Below are 17,604 nucleotides of genomic sequence, written 5' to 3'. Positions count from 1 at the left end.
TCCCCTTCCTTATTCTCCTTCTCCTCGGTGTCTTAACAGAAAGCTCCCCGATGCCCCTCTTTCTCCAGAGCTGTGCTGAGTAATCGAGCAAATGAGCTGAGAGGGAGGAGGGTGAGAGATCGAAGTGGAACAGAGTCAAAAATTCCACTCTGTATTCCATTATAAGACATGATGGGAGCCGGGAGCAGGGATAATGTGATGTTTTTTTGTAAGAGAATGTGGGTGCAGGAAGCACTGAGGAAGAATGAGCATTTCACCTGCAAATCAAGTTTATCCTGCCGCTACCCTCCTCATCCCTCCTGTTCTCGCACATCCGCGCTGACAAGGGAACCGGGCACATCTGATAACTCAGCAGCAGGAGCCACAACACGGACCCCTCCCCTCCCCAAAGACCGCGTTTCAGCACAGAAACATGTTCGGCTCCACTCCTCTACATACTGTTTGAACTGTTGCAAGAAGAGGGCCAGATGCAGTTAACACCTCTTCTGTGAGCAGACATTTTGCTCTAAAAATCAAGTCAAGATTTAGACTCGCTGTTCTGTCTCTACATATTCCCTCCCACACCCCAGCAAACCCCCGTTAAAAATAAAATAAAATTCTGCAAGAGCTTAAAAATAGAGATTAAGCAGCAACACTGGCCACCCAGCCACTCTGCTCCAATGGCTCATTACTCCACATGACTAGGAGGGGAGGAATCTGCCATCCTGAATTAAGGCCTCCCCCTCATGAGAGGCCAAATGCTTGGTTATTTTAAAAAAAATAAATAAATAAAAGGGTTATATTTGAGTGCTCTTTAACTGAGGGAAGGTCACCGACCCATGCACGTTTGAGAGCTACAAATGGCTACAGTGGGAATAAAATGAATAAATGTAACTTTAAAAAAAAAACAACAAAAAAAACACTGGAGTTAATGAGAGAGCAATGTGTAAGCCAAGTGAGCACCGTGCCAAAGAGGGGTCTGAATAGAGTGACCAGTGGCTTGTTAGCAGAAAGAGACAAGCTGCTCTATCTATCATAAAAGAGTGATTCATAGATTACTGTGCTTAGGAGAAAGCTTGCGAGACTGTAAACGCATAACAAGAACAGCTATGAATGTACACTTCATGGTAAGCGTGAACAGGATTCCCGGAGCGGTATCTGATGACACTGTGCAACCAGCTATATTTACAGAAAACACGATACGTCTGCATTCAAAAAGGAAGCCCAGGGATTTCCTCATCTGAGCCGGCTCGGCCGAGATATTTCGTGAAGTCGTGCGCGTGGCCGTGCGGGCGACGAGAGAAACGGTGATGTTCCAGGCAGAAAGCTAAGGGGAGGAACGGAGGATCGATAGTGACTGAGCCTCTGCTCTTGTTGCTTCATCCTCCCCCGAGGCGTAATTCACTGGATGTTTAAAAAGGCGACGGGAGTCACAATAGGGGATCAGATGGGATTGACCACGGGATGAAAATGTGAGGAGTGTTTATTAAACTGATGCGGTCGAGATGAAAAGCAGGGAGAAGGTGAGCGCAGATCGGTCAAGAGGCGCGCACGATGGTCATTAAAAGCTAATGCCGGTGCGAGCGACAGCGGCCCGGTGATTCTAGAGAGCATAGATTAAAAAGGCTGCACTGGAAACAAAAGCAACCGTAGGTAATGTGAAAAGGCGGCACCTGAGAGCTCGGAGGATGATATCATGACTGATAATAATTTACATCCTACTGTGGATGAATGTCCTTCGCTGGCCTTCTTATGGCCAAGGCCAAACCAAAGACAAAGCTAAAGTGTTGATTCAGCTTCATGGGGATCCTGAACGGATAAGCTGTGGCAAACACACACACACACACACACACACACACACACACAGCCACTCGGGGGCTGACCAGCTGTCTCACACTCCCCTCCCCAAAATCTCCATCCAAACCTAGAGGGGCAGGAGGAAATAAATCACTCAAATGAAGATGCACACAGAGGGAACGCAAGTGGTGTACGTCACACACACACACACACACACACACACACACACCTCTATCTGTATGGGCTCTCCACTGCTGCTGTGTGTCCAACTACTGGACTGTTTCCTCCTAAAAGACACACCTACACAGGCTTAAGCACACTACTCCTGACCAAAATACACACACACCCACATAAGTATAACAAAGAGCGTCACACCCAGTTTTATTTCACTGCTCTTGCAAATAGCTCGAGCCGCTGATACCCACGAAACGCGTCGAGAGGTTGGTTTTAAAACCAGTTTATCTCACCTACTGACTGCAGGTGTACACCTAAAGACCTTTGCCTGTGCGTGTCTGTGAGTGCGTGCATCAGTGCCAGCAAAGAGCCGGAGATTGTGCTCGGTGCCAACAGCTGATAAGAGAAAAGGTCGTGTTGCATAACAGGAGTTTGTGCTTTGCGCGCCTGTGACATAATGGAGTAGGAAAGGGATGCAGGGAGGAAGAGGAGCGAAGGCAGAGGGAGGTAATGGGTACGAAGGGGTTTATGTTAGAGGAAGTAGCCGAGCTGCCTTGGCCATAAGAAGGCCACTGAACACCTTTCGCCAATCCAAATTGAAGCCGGCAACTCACAGAACGCTTGTAATGATGCTGTAAACTCTCCACTGGCAAAGCAGACTTTAAGCATAAAAGCCACACTGCCTTCTCATTTAAAGTGCAAACCTAATAAATACGTACATTTAAAAAAAAGACATTCAAAAAAGGAACGAAGAGATTGGATTAAAATGAGGCTGGGCTAGCCAACTTCACTCCCAGAGATCTTTCTGGCAGCGCTTGTCAAGTTAGCAGGCCCTGTGAGAGGAAGGATGAGGCCAAAGGGATGTGAGGCTGGGCCTGCAGTGTGGGAAGGCTTCTTCTTCTCTTCTGCTTCAACACACAACTGTTCGCATGGGAACACATTAACTAACGCCTGGTGATGTTCACATACCTGCCAACTTCAGCTCTTGATACATATGGCTGTGTTTTGTATGGTTTTTTATTTTTATTTTTTAGGCTTTGATTTCTCTGCGCAGTGCAAGCAGCACACAAAATCGCGATTTTGTTTCCTTCATTTTGCACTGTGTGCAAACGGCCAGTAATCTCCATGAGGACTTTTATATTTTGCTGGCAGTTGCTTTTATGCCATGCTGTTACAACCTGGCAATGCAATAAAAGCAGGTCCAGATTTTATTTTGCCCCCCTATCGGTGAATGTAAAAACAAAACAATACAATAAAGGAGAGTAATGATAGTTTCAGATTAAAAGAAACCTCCTCCATTGCTTTTCATTCGATCCCACCCCTGGAAAAAAAAACAAAAAAACAAAAAAAAAAAATGCTGCCATTTCAATCCTCACCTTACCCCCCGTCCTCACATTCGTGGAAAATATATGGGAAGCACCTTCACAGAAGCGGTTGCGTGGAACTCAACTGTAGTAAACAGTAAAATAAACAGGCAGTAAAATGTCGCTCTTGCCACGGTACACTTTGCTTTTGCCCCCGTAGTCATAGTGACAGAGAGGTTGGAAAGTGAACCCTGCCATGTTGCACACGTGAGGAGAAGAGAGCTCATGAAAGGAGAATTTGCATTGAAACATAAGGTTAAATGAACCGCACTGAGGCTCAGGCACGGTGAAAAAACAACCCTGTGACCCTCTCTTCATGGTCCTACATGAGGCCCACATTTCATTTGGACAGCTCAAGAACGAGAGAGAGAGCGAGAGAGCGAGGCCGAAAGACTGGGGGGGGGATAAAGAGAGGAAGGAGGAGGGAGAGTCTGTGCCTTTGCACTCCCCCATTCTTGCCATGCTCTCTATTTTTGTTTCCTCTTTTTGTGCGTGCTCGACGCACACACTCACAGTGCAATGGATTTTCAACTTGGCCCTCATCAGTTGTGCGCCTGATGAAACAAACACTGACAGCCTCTTTACATTTGTAAAGGCCCCTGCAGCAGCTGTGCTTGTCCCACACACACACACACACACACACACACACACACACTTTGAATCAGAGGCCTAGCCCCTGCTGGGGCCTACAGGAAGAGCAGACTCTGCACAAAATGGCCTGACTGCACTGAGCAGCTACTCTCGCTTACAACACACACACCAACACAGTGTGTCATGTTTCGTTAGACAGGACAAGTCTGCCACACATTAGTGATACCTCAGCCATTACACAGACTTGACCCCTGGCTCAAGAAGGCGCCAACAAGTAAGAAAATAAACCTACAAAAATAGATTTTTCTTCACTGATATGAAAGCAGGAGACAGGTGAGCCTGTCCTCTGGATTTGTTCTCTCAACACTGGCGTTCGCAATCCCTGTGGGAAATGATGATCGCCCCGCATTGTTTTGTTTTGCTTTTTCCCAAAAGAACTCGCTCACTTCACTATTTTGAAATCGTTTGCGACCGTTGAATTTTCAGTGTCATTCGCAGACAGCGTTCATCGGGTGCAGAAGGCAAGGGTGGCAACCCGCGCTCATGTTTCAGGGGGAAATGGTTAAGCCAAGCATGTATAATTGTCTTACGCTAATTACCGGGGGAGGGGTGGATCACTAAGGGGCCAAGAGTCCTGTCTCAAAGCATGGGGGGGACTTGAGGATCTGGACTCCTCCAGGTTTTTGTAAATGCGTTTGGGAGCCTAGTTTGGTTCGGGCCAAACATTATGCATTGACTGCAGCTGCAGAAAACACATGACAGATGTGAGACACATGCACACAAAAACACACATAGCACTGCAGTCAAGCAGCCCCCATCCCAAAGTCCAGATGCTTTGTCACCAGAGCTAATAATACAACGACTTATTAAAAAGGCTAAATTTATTTATTTATTTTAAAAACCCTTCCAGTTTTAGAAAGCCTGAAACTGGTTGGCCACAATGCAATGCCTCAATTTTAGATGGGGACTTTTATATCAGTTAGTCATAATTTCTATGGCACATCCTGTTTCCTCAGTTCAGGGAGAAGCTTACACATAAGCGGATCCGATCAAAAACGTGTCATCTTTGCAACACTCATCCCACTATTACAGCACACGCACACGCACACACACACAGCAGAATTTTTGGTCAGTTAACATCAATGTAACTGAACCTACCCGGTCACATTCAGAGGAAGATGGTGTCAGAAAGATCACCATCGTGGCTGAACATAATTTATATAATACTACTAATAATAATAATATTTTTACCATGGGGACAAAGAGCACTTTATTTCTGTAATATTCACATAGTAGCGAAGTTACAAAAAAAAAAGCCTGAGCTGCAATGAATAACCGGCACTTATTGAGTCTTTGCTAAAGATGACTCTCCTTTATGTCGCTTTCCAGCAATGTTGATGCCGTTGCATTTCAGCACACTGCCTTCCTGTGTTGGAAAGCAACAATAATTTATCAGTGATGGGTCAGTGATGCAATGCCCTACTTTTCAACACTTATTCATAGGACACAAGGGGATACCCTAAAAAAATAAAATAAACAAAAACCAACCAACCAAAGTGTCTTTAATAATTCTCTGCACTTGTTGCGGGGCAAACAAAAAGCTCACGAGCAACTGCACGGACGCAGCCCCCCCCCCCCCAACGATTGTTCACACAGACCTGTTGCTCGGTTTGGCCCTTTGCAACACTTTTTGAGACGATGGTTTTGAATGCACCCTGCTCCAAAAATAAATAAATAAAAATAAATTATAGAAGAAGTGCACACTTTTATAGGTACAGTCCACATGGCGTTTAAGTGAGGATGGGTTTTGGAGGGAGGGGGGTGTGTTTAGCTCTGCTGACTTCAGTCAGTCGAGCATTAGCGCACGTGAGATGCCTCGTGCCTCGTGCAAATAAAGGCAACAATGTGTCCGGTGGTCGCACAGCAACAATCAAGTGCAAAAAGATAAAGTATTTTTTGGGGGGTGGGGGGGCAGTCAACAAAAATAATTTAAAAATAAATAAATGATGGCGGCTAAAGTACAAGCACACTGCAAGATTAAAGGTCTTTGTTTAGGTCACGCAGATGGACCGCTATAGCGAGACTGTAATTAAAGCCAGGGCCGAGCTGGACTAGCTCCTGGTTTCACAGCCCCTTCCTCCTCTACAAAATTCACCAGTGTTACTTGCAGGGACACTGAGAGAGAGAGAGAGAGGGAGAAAATGGTCGCTTCATACATGAACCTCTGCAATGCGACTGAACACAGTCTCTTTAAAAAGATGGAACCGCTTACAAACACTTGTCTCAAACATGTCCACCAAGTAGTGCCGCGTTAAACCGAATTAAGCAGCCGAGGAGGACCTAAAGGCTAGTTAGCTATGCCCCCCCCCCCCCAAACACCTCCCGTAGTATAGCAAAGGAGAGGGAGAGAAAAATGGAGTTATCCCCTCAGCGAGCTGCTGCAATATCTGCTCCTTCTCAGAGGTCACACGAAGACCTGCCAAAATCGCCGACACCGGCGCTGGACTTGACGTGTACGCCGGCGGTAAAAGCCGAGGGCAGGCGTGTAGCAAACAAACAAACCCAGGAGTGTGCCCGCAGCGTTTCGAGAGGTGGAAATTGAATGAAAATGCCTAATCGCATGACCCCCTTTTTCCTGCTGCACGGAGAAAATTAAAGAGCCACAACAGTCCGCGAAACATGTCGATTTGTCAGCCCCACACCAAAAAACACACACACACACATATAGATATATATACACCCTGCGCCAGGACGTGAACACTTAGCCACACATAGGCTCGAGCATGAGGACGGGTTATAGTAAGCTATATATTCCGAAACGCTCAGCATGGGACGAAATGAAGTCGCAATAGCCGAGCCATGGCCGACAGGCTCGTCTTCACGACTCTGAGTAGCAAGAAGCGGCTAGCGAACAAAAGCGTATTCTGGGAAACTGTTTGCCAAGTCTTTTAAATTAAAACCTTTTAGGGGCCTTGTAGCACAGCCGAAGCATGCTATGCACAAAATCACGGGTTTAAACCGGTCAAAATAAGCGAAGCAATCCCCCTTCACTGCTACAACCAGCACCACTAAAGCACCCGATGTTCAAATAGCCTAAAACATGGTCGGTGTCGAAGAAACGCTGCAGCAGACGTTGAATAAACATTGCTGTCTCTTTAAATTAAAAAAGGAAAGAAGAAGACATGTTATTGTTAACACGTCGAGGCAACTTAAAGGCGTTACATTTTGGAGGATATTTGACCCAAATGGAGCCCAGGCTGCATGATGGTAACCTTCACCAGCCCGTGATGGAAAGTTTATGCGTTTTCATCGAGGCGAGCAAAGGCAAACTTGAATAGAGCCGATATCAGTGAGCATTTCTGGCAATAATAATAATAAAAAATACACGCGTTCACTTACATATTTCTTTTGGATGATATTCCTCTTAGGTCGTTCCTTGCTCATTATGCAATCCCCCAAAAATGTTTGGCTATAGAGAGAATGGCCACATGAATTTCTTTCTTTGACTATCGCCTCTCCCGGAGCTCCACCAAAGGACGATTTAAATCCCCGGCTCTGTAAGGAAAAGCTTGCTGGCTTTGCAGAATCCTCCTTCGGTGTTTCCCCGTTTGAAGAATTCGGATTAAATCCCCCGGAAATATATATATCTATATATACAGATGTATATATATATAAATATATATATATTCAAGAGTCGACGACGAACAGAGACGGACTGAAGCCAAACTCACTTGGGGATAACATAGTCAAAACAAATGCACAACAATAAGTTCCATTCGCTCCGACAGCTCGGCTTCTCGTCTCTGCGCACTCGCTCCCGGCTCCTTTCAAATGCATGAATGTAGCTGTGGTGATGTCAGAAAAGTTACATCTTGTTTGAGGCGACGAGACATCGAGAAATAAATAAAATTACAAAATAAAACGTTAGGTGTCACGTCGCTTTCCTTTTTTCCTTTCTTTTGGAGGGGAGCTGGAGCCTGAGGTCGTCGACAGATCCAGCGGCACTGCTGTGCTTACCGAGAGCAGCTCCTTTCTTTCACTGCCTCCGCCTCCTCGCACAACACCGCCACCATCAGCGGCAACTTTAAAAAATTCTCGAGAGACAACCCCGAGCACGTAGCCCTGCTAGATAAGCCTATACCATGTTCTTTTACGGATTTATGGTGTGTTTGTGGTAATCGTAACAAGCATTTTTTTCTAGTAATCCTGCACTACATGGCGCGTTTAAAGTCCTATGCAGCAATAGCTGAAGGCTTGCTGAGGTCATTTCGAGGAAACACCAGTGGTCACAATAAAGTTTATCTTCTTCTTCTTCTTTTTTAAAAAAATACTCTTGTGTCTTGGTTTTGATGTTAAGACAGTTAGTTTTATGCTGCAGTTTTAATGGGATTTAACATTTTCACTAAGAAGTTGTTAGGGGACAAAAAGAAAAAGTGAGGGTTCCCTAACGCGAATTTGAATGCGAATGACTGCCCCCCTCCACTCCCACACCACAACCACACAACCTCAGAGCACGTGGTTAAACATTAAAGCTCGACCTGAATGGTGGGAGATGCTATACTTTTAGGAACTTTTCAACTGAGAAAACCTTATTGTTACAGAGAAGAGAGTTTCACGCCCAGTGTGATGATGTCACTGGCGCAGTTCCACAGAGCGACTTTGCAGACCAGCAAGAATAAAAGCATGATGTGATCTGAATGCATTAAGCAGCTTCATATTTTTAAATCTACATATACACATACATGCATGTGTATATATTTTCAGATATGCTTTCTTGGATTTTTTTAAGCACTGTGTAGTGACTGTTAGTTGACTGGATGTCCTCATCCCCCTCAGTATCAGTGGGCTTGCTGTGTTATTACTCTAATGTACTGAGTGGGATGGTTGCTCCGTGTGAACCACAGAGGTAGAGGTAGTTAAAAGTAGTGTGTGTGTGTGTGTGTGTGTAGAGGGGGAGGGGATATTAAGATGAATATGCAGCTTTGTCTCCATGGTATAACTGTATAATGATGCTGCTTTTTTAAACTAGTTGTTACTGAGCAGTGCTGGTTCACTAAAACGTGTGTTTAGGCCACCAGAATGGAAGAAATATTTCCACTACAGTTTTTTATTTTCTCCAAGAGATGTATTTTAGTGCATTGTCCATAAAGCTTACTGATAGATGGCCTTGAAATTTGCTACAGAGCTTCACCGGGTCTGGAGGATGAATCCTTCAGACTTTTGTAATCCCTTTTTGCCTTTTTATATAACCAGCAGATGAACATTTTCTCTGAAATATGTCAACATATAAACAATGAGCTGGCAGTATTTCAAAGTGCACATAGGGGTGATCTGCTTAAGAAGTACTGGGTGGATTACAATCAGATTTGATACATATATTCATTTCTCTCTGTGGAAGAACTGCAATAAATTTGTTTTTACCCAAGCAGCAACCTTGGGTAAAAACTACAAAAAAGCTGGTCCCAATAAACAACCATGCTAGATTGGTCAGTTTTAAAGCAGAAAAAACCATAGTTACAACTTGGCACAAAGAAAATGTTGCATTTTCTTAGAAAATCATGTTAAAGTTAAGATCGAATCTATCAGCTGGATGCTGATAGATTCGCACTGGCCACTTCATTAGGTACACTTTGCTAGTACATTGGTGGAGCCCCTTTTACCTTCAGAAGTACCTTAACTCTTCATGCCACAGATTCAATAAGGTGCTGGAAACATTCCTCTGAGATTGTGGTCCATACTGAGATGAGAGGATCACACAGTTGCACATCCATGATGGGAATCTCCCAGTTCACCACATTCCAAAGATACTCCATTGGACTGCGATAAGGGGACTGTGGCAGCCACTTGAGTACAGCGAATCATTGTCCTGTTCAAGAAACCTGTTTGAAATCATTTAAGTTTTGTCTCATAATGCGGTAACCTGCTGGTAGCAGCCAACTGAAGATGGGTACACCGTGGTCATAAAGGGATGGACATCATCAGTGGTTTTAAATGATACTCAGTTGGTGCTAAGTAGTCTCCATTATACTATCATTACACCACCACTAACAAAATCCTGAAACACTGACATGAGGCGGTGGATCCATGCTTTCATGTTGTATACAGCATTCTTGACCCTACCATCCAAATGTTGCAGCAGAAATCGAGACTCAGTTTTCGTGGCCCTGTGTGAATTTTTGCCTCAGTTTCCTATTCTTAGCTCAGAGGAATGGCACCCACTGTGGTCTTTTGCTGCTGTACTCCGTCTGCTTCAAGATTCGGCATGTTCTGCGTTCAGAAATGTTCTTCTGCATACCTTGGTTGTAAGGAATGGTTATTTGAGTTACTTTTGCCATCCTGGATATTTTCTCTTCTTGGGACCATTCTCTTTAAACGCTAGAGATGGTTGCATGGGAAAATCCGAGCAGATCAGCTTTTTCTGAGTTAGTCTGACCACCCCATCTGGCTTCAACAGCCATGCCATGCTCAAAATCACTTAAATCAATAAGTCGTGTTGACCATGTCTACATGCTCAGATGCACTGAGTTGCTGCCATGTGATTGCCTCATTAGATATTTGCATTAACAAGCTCTTGTTAATGAAGTGGCTGGTGAGTCTATGCTTGTATGTTTTACCGATCCATTTTACGGATCCAGGTTTGTTGCAAGTTAGCAACCATGCACTAACACTTCTGATCCAAATATGGTAACTTCTGGCTTCAGAGAACCACATGGCAACAGCTACACCACTGAAGCTTCAAAATGAGGTATGGCAAAGTCCCGGTGGCTATGTCCATCTTTTATATACAGTTTTTAGTGTTTCCCTTAAGCCACTGCTGCAGCTTGAGTAACAAGTTGGCCCTGACTCAAAGTACTATTGAGTCTGATTCTCTAACTGAGCTACTAGTATGGGAGCCACCTCTACCACTTGTGAAAGTTACAGTTGGTGATATCCATCTTATTTGCCTGCACCCAAATTACGTATTAGGACATATCTGCGTGGGCTCTCTGGCACAAGTCAGATAGTAAACTGGGTGGGGTTTGAACATGCAGGCAAATGTCAGCAGAAAGTGTTGCTTTAGTTAAACCTAGCAATTAACCTCATAGTTCAGCATTATCAAAGCAGACAGCACATGCAAGTTAATGTATTGAGATGTGAGCCCTTTCATCTGCGGGTGATTATTTATTAGTCTTTGAATGCCTGTTCTCCTCAAGCACGCCGCCAGAATTAGACCCAGGTCCATCCCAGTACACATACTGCATGCATTACTGGGTTTGGTTGGTTAGATATACAACAACTCAAAGAGTTAACAGTGGCGCACACATTTAAACTTACATTCACAACTACAGGCACGTTTTTACTTTCCAACTCTTTGCCCTGGAGTTTGCACTGTGGGAGGCAAAGTAACGTACGCGTACAAGTAAGAAATCCTAAAAGAAGATTCAGCATGTCCCCAAATCACTTAAAAGCTGGAGTATAAACAATCACCAGCATCCAAATGATCATGCTGATTTCATTATCATTCATGTAATGGGGAGGAGCTATTGATTCCTGTCCTCTGTTTGATGTAGATTCAGCGTAACGCACCAAATGATCAAAGCGCCGAACTTACCCTCAAATGCACGAACAAAGACGCCAAATCAATAGTCCACGGATCAATAATTCTAAGCATGGTTTGTAGATGACATGATATTTATGTATTCCCCCCACCTTTCAGTCTCGACCCCTATTCCAGTTCAGCTGTCAGGAATATGTGGATAGAAGGGATAATAGTAGCTGCTGATCATGTGTACTTTTATTTTATATGCGTTTAAAATCACTTTTTGCCTAATCAATCATGTCTACAGCGTCATGGACATGAATGCTATTTTGAGACAAGACTATGTAAGCTGCCTTTAGCCCCCTCCGTCACCTGCACTCTCCGACGGGGGGTTATCGGGGTCTTCTGCCCTGCTGGTGCTGACATTTAGGCCCACATGAATCAATAAGACAAGCTGAGGAAGGATGCCTGAATTTCGCAGCGGTCGACCTCACAGTTCACATTTAGCCCACGGGCAGAAGGGTTGCAGGCTCTTCTCTAGACATTTTTAGCCTGATTTTTCCCCCCCCTATGTGCAGACCTGTAATATGCGGTTTTCAAATCTTCTTGTTTGCACAATATTTCAAATGTATATATTTATATATCATAACTGGGAAGCTGGGTAAAATGTGCCATGGGTGTGCTCATAGCACAGATATGTTAAACACTAGTGGTCTGAGTGCATGAAAGCATCTGCAGCACAGTTGTTGCTATAGTTAACAAAAATAAAACTTTAAAACTAAAACTAGATGTAAAACATTTGAATTATTTCATAAAAATTAAGACAAAATAAAAATTAACTGAACTATATGGACACTTTAATAGGTACACTTTCACTCTTTTGCCTTCAGAACTGCTTTAATTCCTAATGGCACAGATTCATCAAGGTGCCAGAAACACTGCTCAGTTCCTGTTTTGCAGCCAATAAAAAAAAACCTGAATCACATCACAAAACAAAGCAGAACAAAATCAAATGTGTAAAAACTATTTAAAAAAACACCCCCAAAAATATATATGGCAAAGACATTTGTATATGTTTTGTGTGTGTTTACTTGTGTATACGTGTGTGATAGAGAAGGCCAGGGATTGATTAGAGCTTTCACTCTCAATGTGGTTAATTGCCCAGTGAGGCTTAGCAGACGGTGCTGGCTAGATTGATGTCCGATAGCCAAGAAGAGGGGGAGTCTGGGTGTGTTTGTGTGTGTGCGTGTGTGTGGGAGATGCAGGGAGGGAGGGTGGCGTGGGGGCAACAAATCCCAAATTAATGTTGAAAGATTGAATGGTTAAATATCGCACACTGTGGAAATAAACCCAAAGGAGTTTCCTTTCAAATAAAAGAGAGGAAAAAAAATCCTTGTAATCACATCTGCTGAAAAATAAAGGGAGATGTACTGAAATGGGGAAAAAAGAAAGAGCCATGTCACCTTTTGTTTTGTTCAGCGCTAAAATAGCTCGAAGCTCCCTTTGGGATCAGTTTGACGACATCTTGATGTTTTCATCTCTCCTCGGTTCCTCTGAACTTGCTTAATCTTTAAAAGCAATAGTTTCATTCTGGCGCCGGATCAAGCGGTTCAAATCCTCGTTAATCTATCTCTGTCTTTAAGTAGATATTAGTGGTCTTGCCTGAATGGCTAAAACAGCTCAAATGGAGCTAGATTTTAATCTTACGGTCAAAAGTTCCTGGAAGTTGAAAAGGAGGAGATATGTATGTAAGGAGGGCCGGAGTTATCTAGCTGTGTGTGATAGCGTGGGGCAGCTACAAGCAAGTGTCAGGGCTGGCAGGGGTTTGGGTGTCTGAGGAAGCAGTAAACTCATGGATGGCTTATACAGTCCTCTCCTTTTCACACAGGCTATTGAATCTCTAAGTAATACGAGCACCGGGGATATTGAATAGCACATGTAAAAGAAAAAGAGGAAGAGAAGAATAAGGAATAAGGAGAAAGGAGACAACAAAAAGATTTCATATGATAATATATAAGTATTTGGCAAGACATCTGAATTCTTTTTGTTAATATTTTTTTAAACAGGATACAGGATGCCTGTTTGTCAGTGTCTCTGATAATCACAAACAGGAGCAGGAGTCAATAAGATCTTAACAAGTGGAACAAATTCTGCTGGCGCTGTAAGTTTATTGAAGCCTGTTTCCAATACAAAATTGGTTTCTAGAGTTTTTCTGAGTTAACAAAGGATGATGTGAATGGCTGTTGTGCTGGTAGAGAAAGGCTAATTTTTATTAGAAAACCTCAACCCAGTATTCGTGTTTCTAGTCAGGAATAAACGTGAGAACTTTTTCCTTAATTTAGATCTTTAATTTAAGCTCAAAATAAAATCTTTGAGACCTTGACCTTGAATTAAACTTGCATTTCATTGGAAATATGAAGCTGAACAAGTGTTGTTAAGTGATGACATTATTGGCCCCGTTTCCATTCCAGGCGTCTACCGTGCTGAGGCTGTTGCCTTTTTGATGAGTTGTAATGTTTTGTGTTTTGTTTTATTTAAATAAGCCCTGTCAAAAAATAACCAGTGGCCATTTTCAGGGTCTCCAGCTTTTTAGTAGCTTTCTTCTTTTGTGCAGCACCTCTCTATACAAAGTTTTTAAAAAGAGCCCTTGGGCTTCTGGATATTTGAATGCTTTAGAAAAGAACGACTCTCAGGGCAGCTAATATTTCACTGTGAACATTAAGCTTTTTCATAGCAAATAATCGAAACCATGAAACCACGTATTAATGACTAACCTCGTGTTATGGAAATATCATCTCAGACGTTCTCTCAGCTGAAGTTTGGTCCATTTTCAACGTCTTCCTTTTGCCAGGTGATGACGTTTCTGCCACTGAAGAAAACTTATTTTTCCATCTGTAAGTCAAAATTTCAGGTTAGTGTCTCAGAATCTTAACGTAATAATTCATCATTTTGTGTAAACGATGTCAAAATTTCGAATTACTCAGATATAACTCGAAATTTCAAGATACTTAGTAGATCAAAAGTTTTGAGATGCATAACGTGTTAATTTCAGATATTAACTTGAAATTTTGACTTCTTTTCAGTCGCAGAAACAAGCTTCCATACACTTGTCTCTGCCTAATCAGTTACTCTCAACACAAACTTATACTGAGAACAATTTAACCCTCATCTTGCATCTTTCCTATGCTAATGTAGCTTAACTATTGCTCTATAGCTAGCCACCAGACTATATTTCCAAATAACTCCACTTCTCTAGCCCACCAAACATCAGTGCTATTTAGTTTTCTGTCTTTAAGTCCAAAGTTATAGCAGAGCTGTATGCGTTTTAGAAACACTGCAGTCAGAACATGGTTCATGATCTTAAGGTGGAAACTAGCTTGCTAACTTCCTGCTAACATCTATTGCTGCTAACCCTTCTAAGTCCTTTCTCAATGATAAACATGATAGTAAAACGTGAGAACAGACAGACTGATTGTTTGATTGGATCTGAAATAATTTCAGCTCTCGATGGTGCCTTGGTGTTTTCTTGATGTTTGGGAATCCAAGGAGAATTTGGACCCGGATATGGCTAAAGATGTCAATCTTTAAAAGTCAGTGTTAAATTCAGTATTTTCTTAGATTATTGTTCAGTATTCAGGAAAATGTGTTTGTGCTTAATGGCAGATTTATTTATTTATTTTTAAAGTTTTCTTCTTTTTCAAGGTCCAGTGATACAACAGACAGAGAGGAGGGTTGTGCAGTCTTCAAATTACTCGTGCCGAAATTTGAATCTTACAAGCACACTCATTAAATTGAGGTAAACCTTCTCCATAGCCACCCCTTACCAATCCCTCTCCGCTGTTAAGGGACTCCTTGGGATCACAAACTATTTATTTTTCAACCACCCCTCCAACACACATCGCCCCTTCTGAAGGGACTTGACAGTCCCCACTCTACTACCGTGGATAATTGGACACCTTCAGCATGAGAAATCCCTTGCTGGAACAAAACATGCACTGAGAAATTGTGTAGACTCATATCAGGTTTGTCAAATATGAGCACAATGGTGAGGATGAGACAGAGGAAGACAGAGACTTGACTGAACTTTAGCTACAATCTAGATGTGAAAGGTACACAAAACCCCCTTTGGCAGTGGTTCTTTCTGATGCGATGCACACACTGAACATCTCACTTCCTGAGCTTTAGTGTGGTATATGGCAGGATCAACAGGACGAAGATCCACGCCCTCAGGCTCCACGATGGAGTTGTCCTGGGGGCATGTAACTAAAATCAGCACGCTCTTCACTGTGCCCTGCATTGACCCATCTGGAAGCTAAATGCAAAACTGTGTGAAGATCAGAGCCAAGGGATGACCTGCCCCTATTTCTGCCCCCAAGGCTGCTGTTGTGTTTTACTAATGAGGCAAATCTTCCCAAGCTCACCTGGCAACTGCAATCCAAGATAAGTCTCACTGTTTAAACTGCAGGCATTAAGAAAAAATAGATGTCAATGGGGTCTTTTTTAAAAACCTTTTTGCCTGGAAATTTCCTATAGTGGTTAGATCAAACATTACGTTATTAACAAAACTACGCAAAGAGTTATGTAACTGTTAAATTATTAACTGACAAAATAATAGTCAATAGTCAATCATCAGGATCATCTATCATTTATTTTACCTTGTCATTCATTCATGAAATGTAAATAACTTGCCTCAATCTTTTTCTAAACCTGACCAAACCTGAAAATAAAGGAAGAGTCCAACAGGACATGGACAAGATTCTTGTGATTTACTCCAACATCACAGAACCTGCTAGATTTTGCTCATTTCAAACCAGTTTCATAAGAATCATTTGGAACTTTATGATATTCATCCAGATTAAAGCAGTTAACCCACCCAGCTTGATAGTTCTTGGTTTGCAGCCCCAGGACCTGGACAACTTGCAGTTGTTGAGTCGACCATGAGCTCCGCTGTATTCCAAAGTATTCTAGAGTCAAGTATGAGGCCATCTGTCTAACAGCCAAAGCTTGGCTAAAATGGGGTCATGCAACAGGGCAATGATTCTGGCCACAGCATCAAATCTGCAACAAATGGCCAGAAAAGAGAAAAATCAAGGTGCTGCAATGCAACAGGAATAGGCCAGGCCTCATGCTGTGGCAGGAACTTTAGAGAGCAGTGCATGAATGAATGCAAAACCTCATTGAAATGAAGCAACACTGTAAATGATGATGTAAGAAACTGAAAAAGTTAAACAGAAAACGATTGCTTCAAATTATTTTGAACGAATCATGAAAGAATCATAGAGCGCACTTGCACAGAGTCCTGTTTAAAAAAAACAAAAACCTCTTTTTTCACACAATTGTAAATGGTGTAGTCTACTGTCAGTCCAGTTTCCTCATTCTCTTTACGATTATTCAACAGTTTTGTTCCCTTTTTCTCACCTCAAACCAGTCTAGACTGGTGTGCAGCGTGGATGAGTAGCTAACCATGAATCGCTCACAAGGAATAAGCAGCTCTGCAGCATTGCCAGGTCTCTTGTGTGTATGTGGCGACACAGAGAATAATGGCTTTAATAATAGCATTCAGCCACAAAGGTTTTTTTTTTGCAGAGAATAACTGGCTGACTCATGTGGGTCAAGACCTGCCACAGGTGGGGGATCCCAGGCTGAATAAACTCACCCCCTGACGGTAGGCAGCCATAGCCTCGGCGGCCCTTTTCACCCACCCAGGACACCTGCACTTGATACAAAAGCCATCCTTCTCCGATTCTTTTAGGGCATGAGCAGGGAAAGGGGAAAAGATGTGGGGCAGAACAGTACAGGGGGGGTTAGATGAGTTGAGGTGTGGAGGGAGCAGGGTGTGCGTGCATGCGTGGGGGGGCTTCCTCAATCGTAACCACGCGGAAACAAAGTAACACAAACTCAAGCCACAGCAGGGGAACAGCTGGAGCACACAGAGACAGCTTTCTGGGTGGTCCAGGAGGGAGCGAGAAAGAGATTGTGAGAGCTTGGGCGAGAATGAAAGACAGTGAGATAGAAAGAGACAGAGAGGGGTTTGGGCGAGGACAGAGATGTTGAAAATCGAGGCCATTAAGGAGAGGTAGTGCAGGAAAAGCACAAAGAAGACCAAACAAAAAGAAAACGGGAGTGTGGAAAGCTGCTACTTGTGAGTTTTCCCTTTATCCCACCAATTATGGCAAATCA

At 43.1% G+C, this 17,604-nt stretch overlaps 1 protein-coding gene across 1 annotated transcript in view; it reads right to left on the bottom strand.

Moving 5' to 3' along the window:
- jarid2b (jumonji and AT-rich interaction domain containing 2b) overlaps positions 1 to 7,997 on the bottom strand; it is a 105,314-nt gene extending 97,317 nt beyond the window's left edge. The window contains exon 1 of the mRNA XM_085147587.1: positions 7,305 to 7,997. Within this exon, the coding sequence (XP_085003713.1) occupies positions 7,305 to 7,349 (45 nt within the window). The 5' untranslated portion in view covers positions 7,350 to 7,997. The remainder of the gene's footprint in view (positions 1 to 7,304) is intronic.
- Between the last annotated feature and the right edge of the window lie 9,607 nt (positions 7,998 to 17,604).

The sequence above is a fragment of the Neolamprologus multifasciatus genome, chromosome 22, assembly GCF_963576455.1.
Source record: "Neolamprologus multifasciatus chromosome 22, fNeoMul1.2, whole genome shotgun sequence".
NCBI classification, from domain to species: domain Eukaryota; kingdom Metazoa; phylum Chordata; class Actinopteri; order Cichliformes; family Cichlidae; genus Neolamprologus; species Neolamprologus multifasciatus.
The sequence above is the reverse complement of the archived record's forward strand: the minus strand, read 5'-3'. Positions and strand labels throughout refer to the sequence as shown.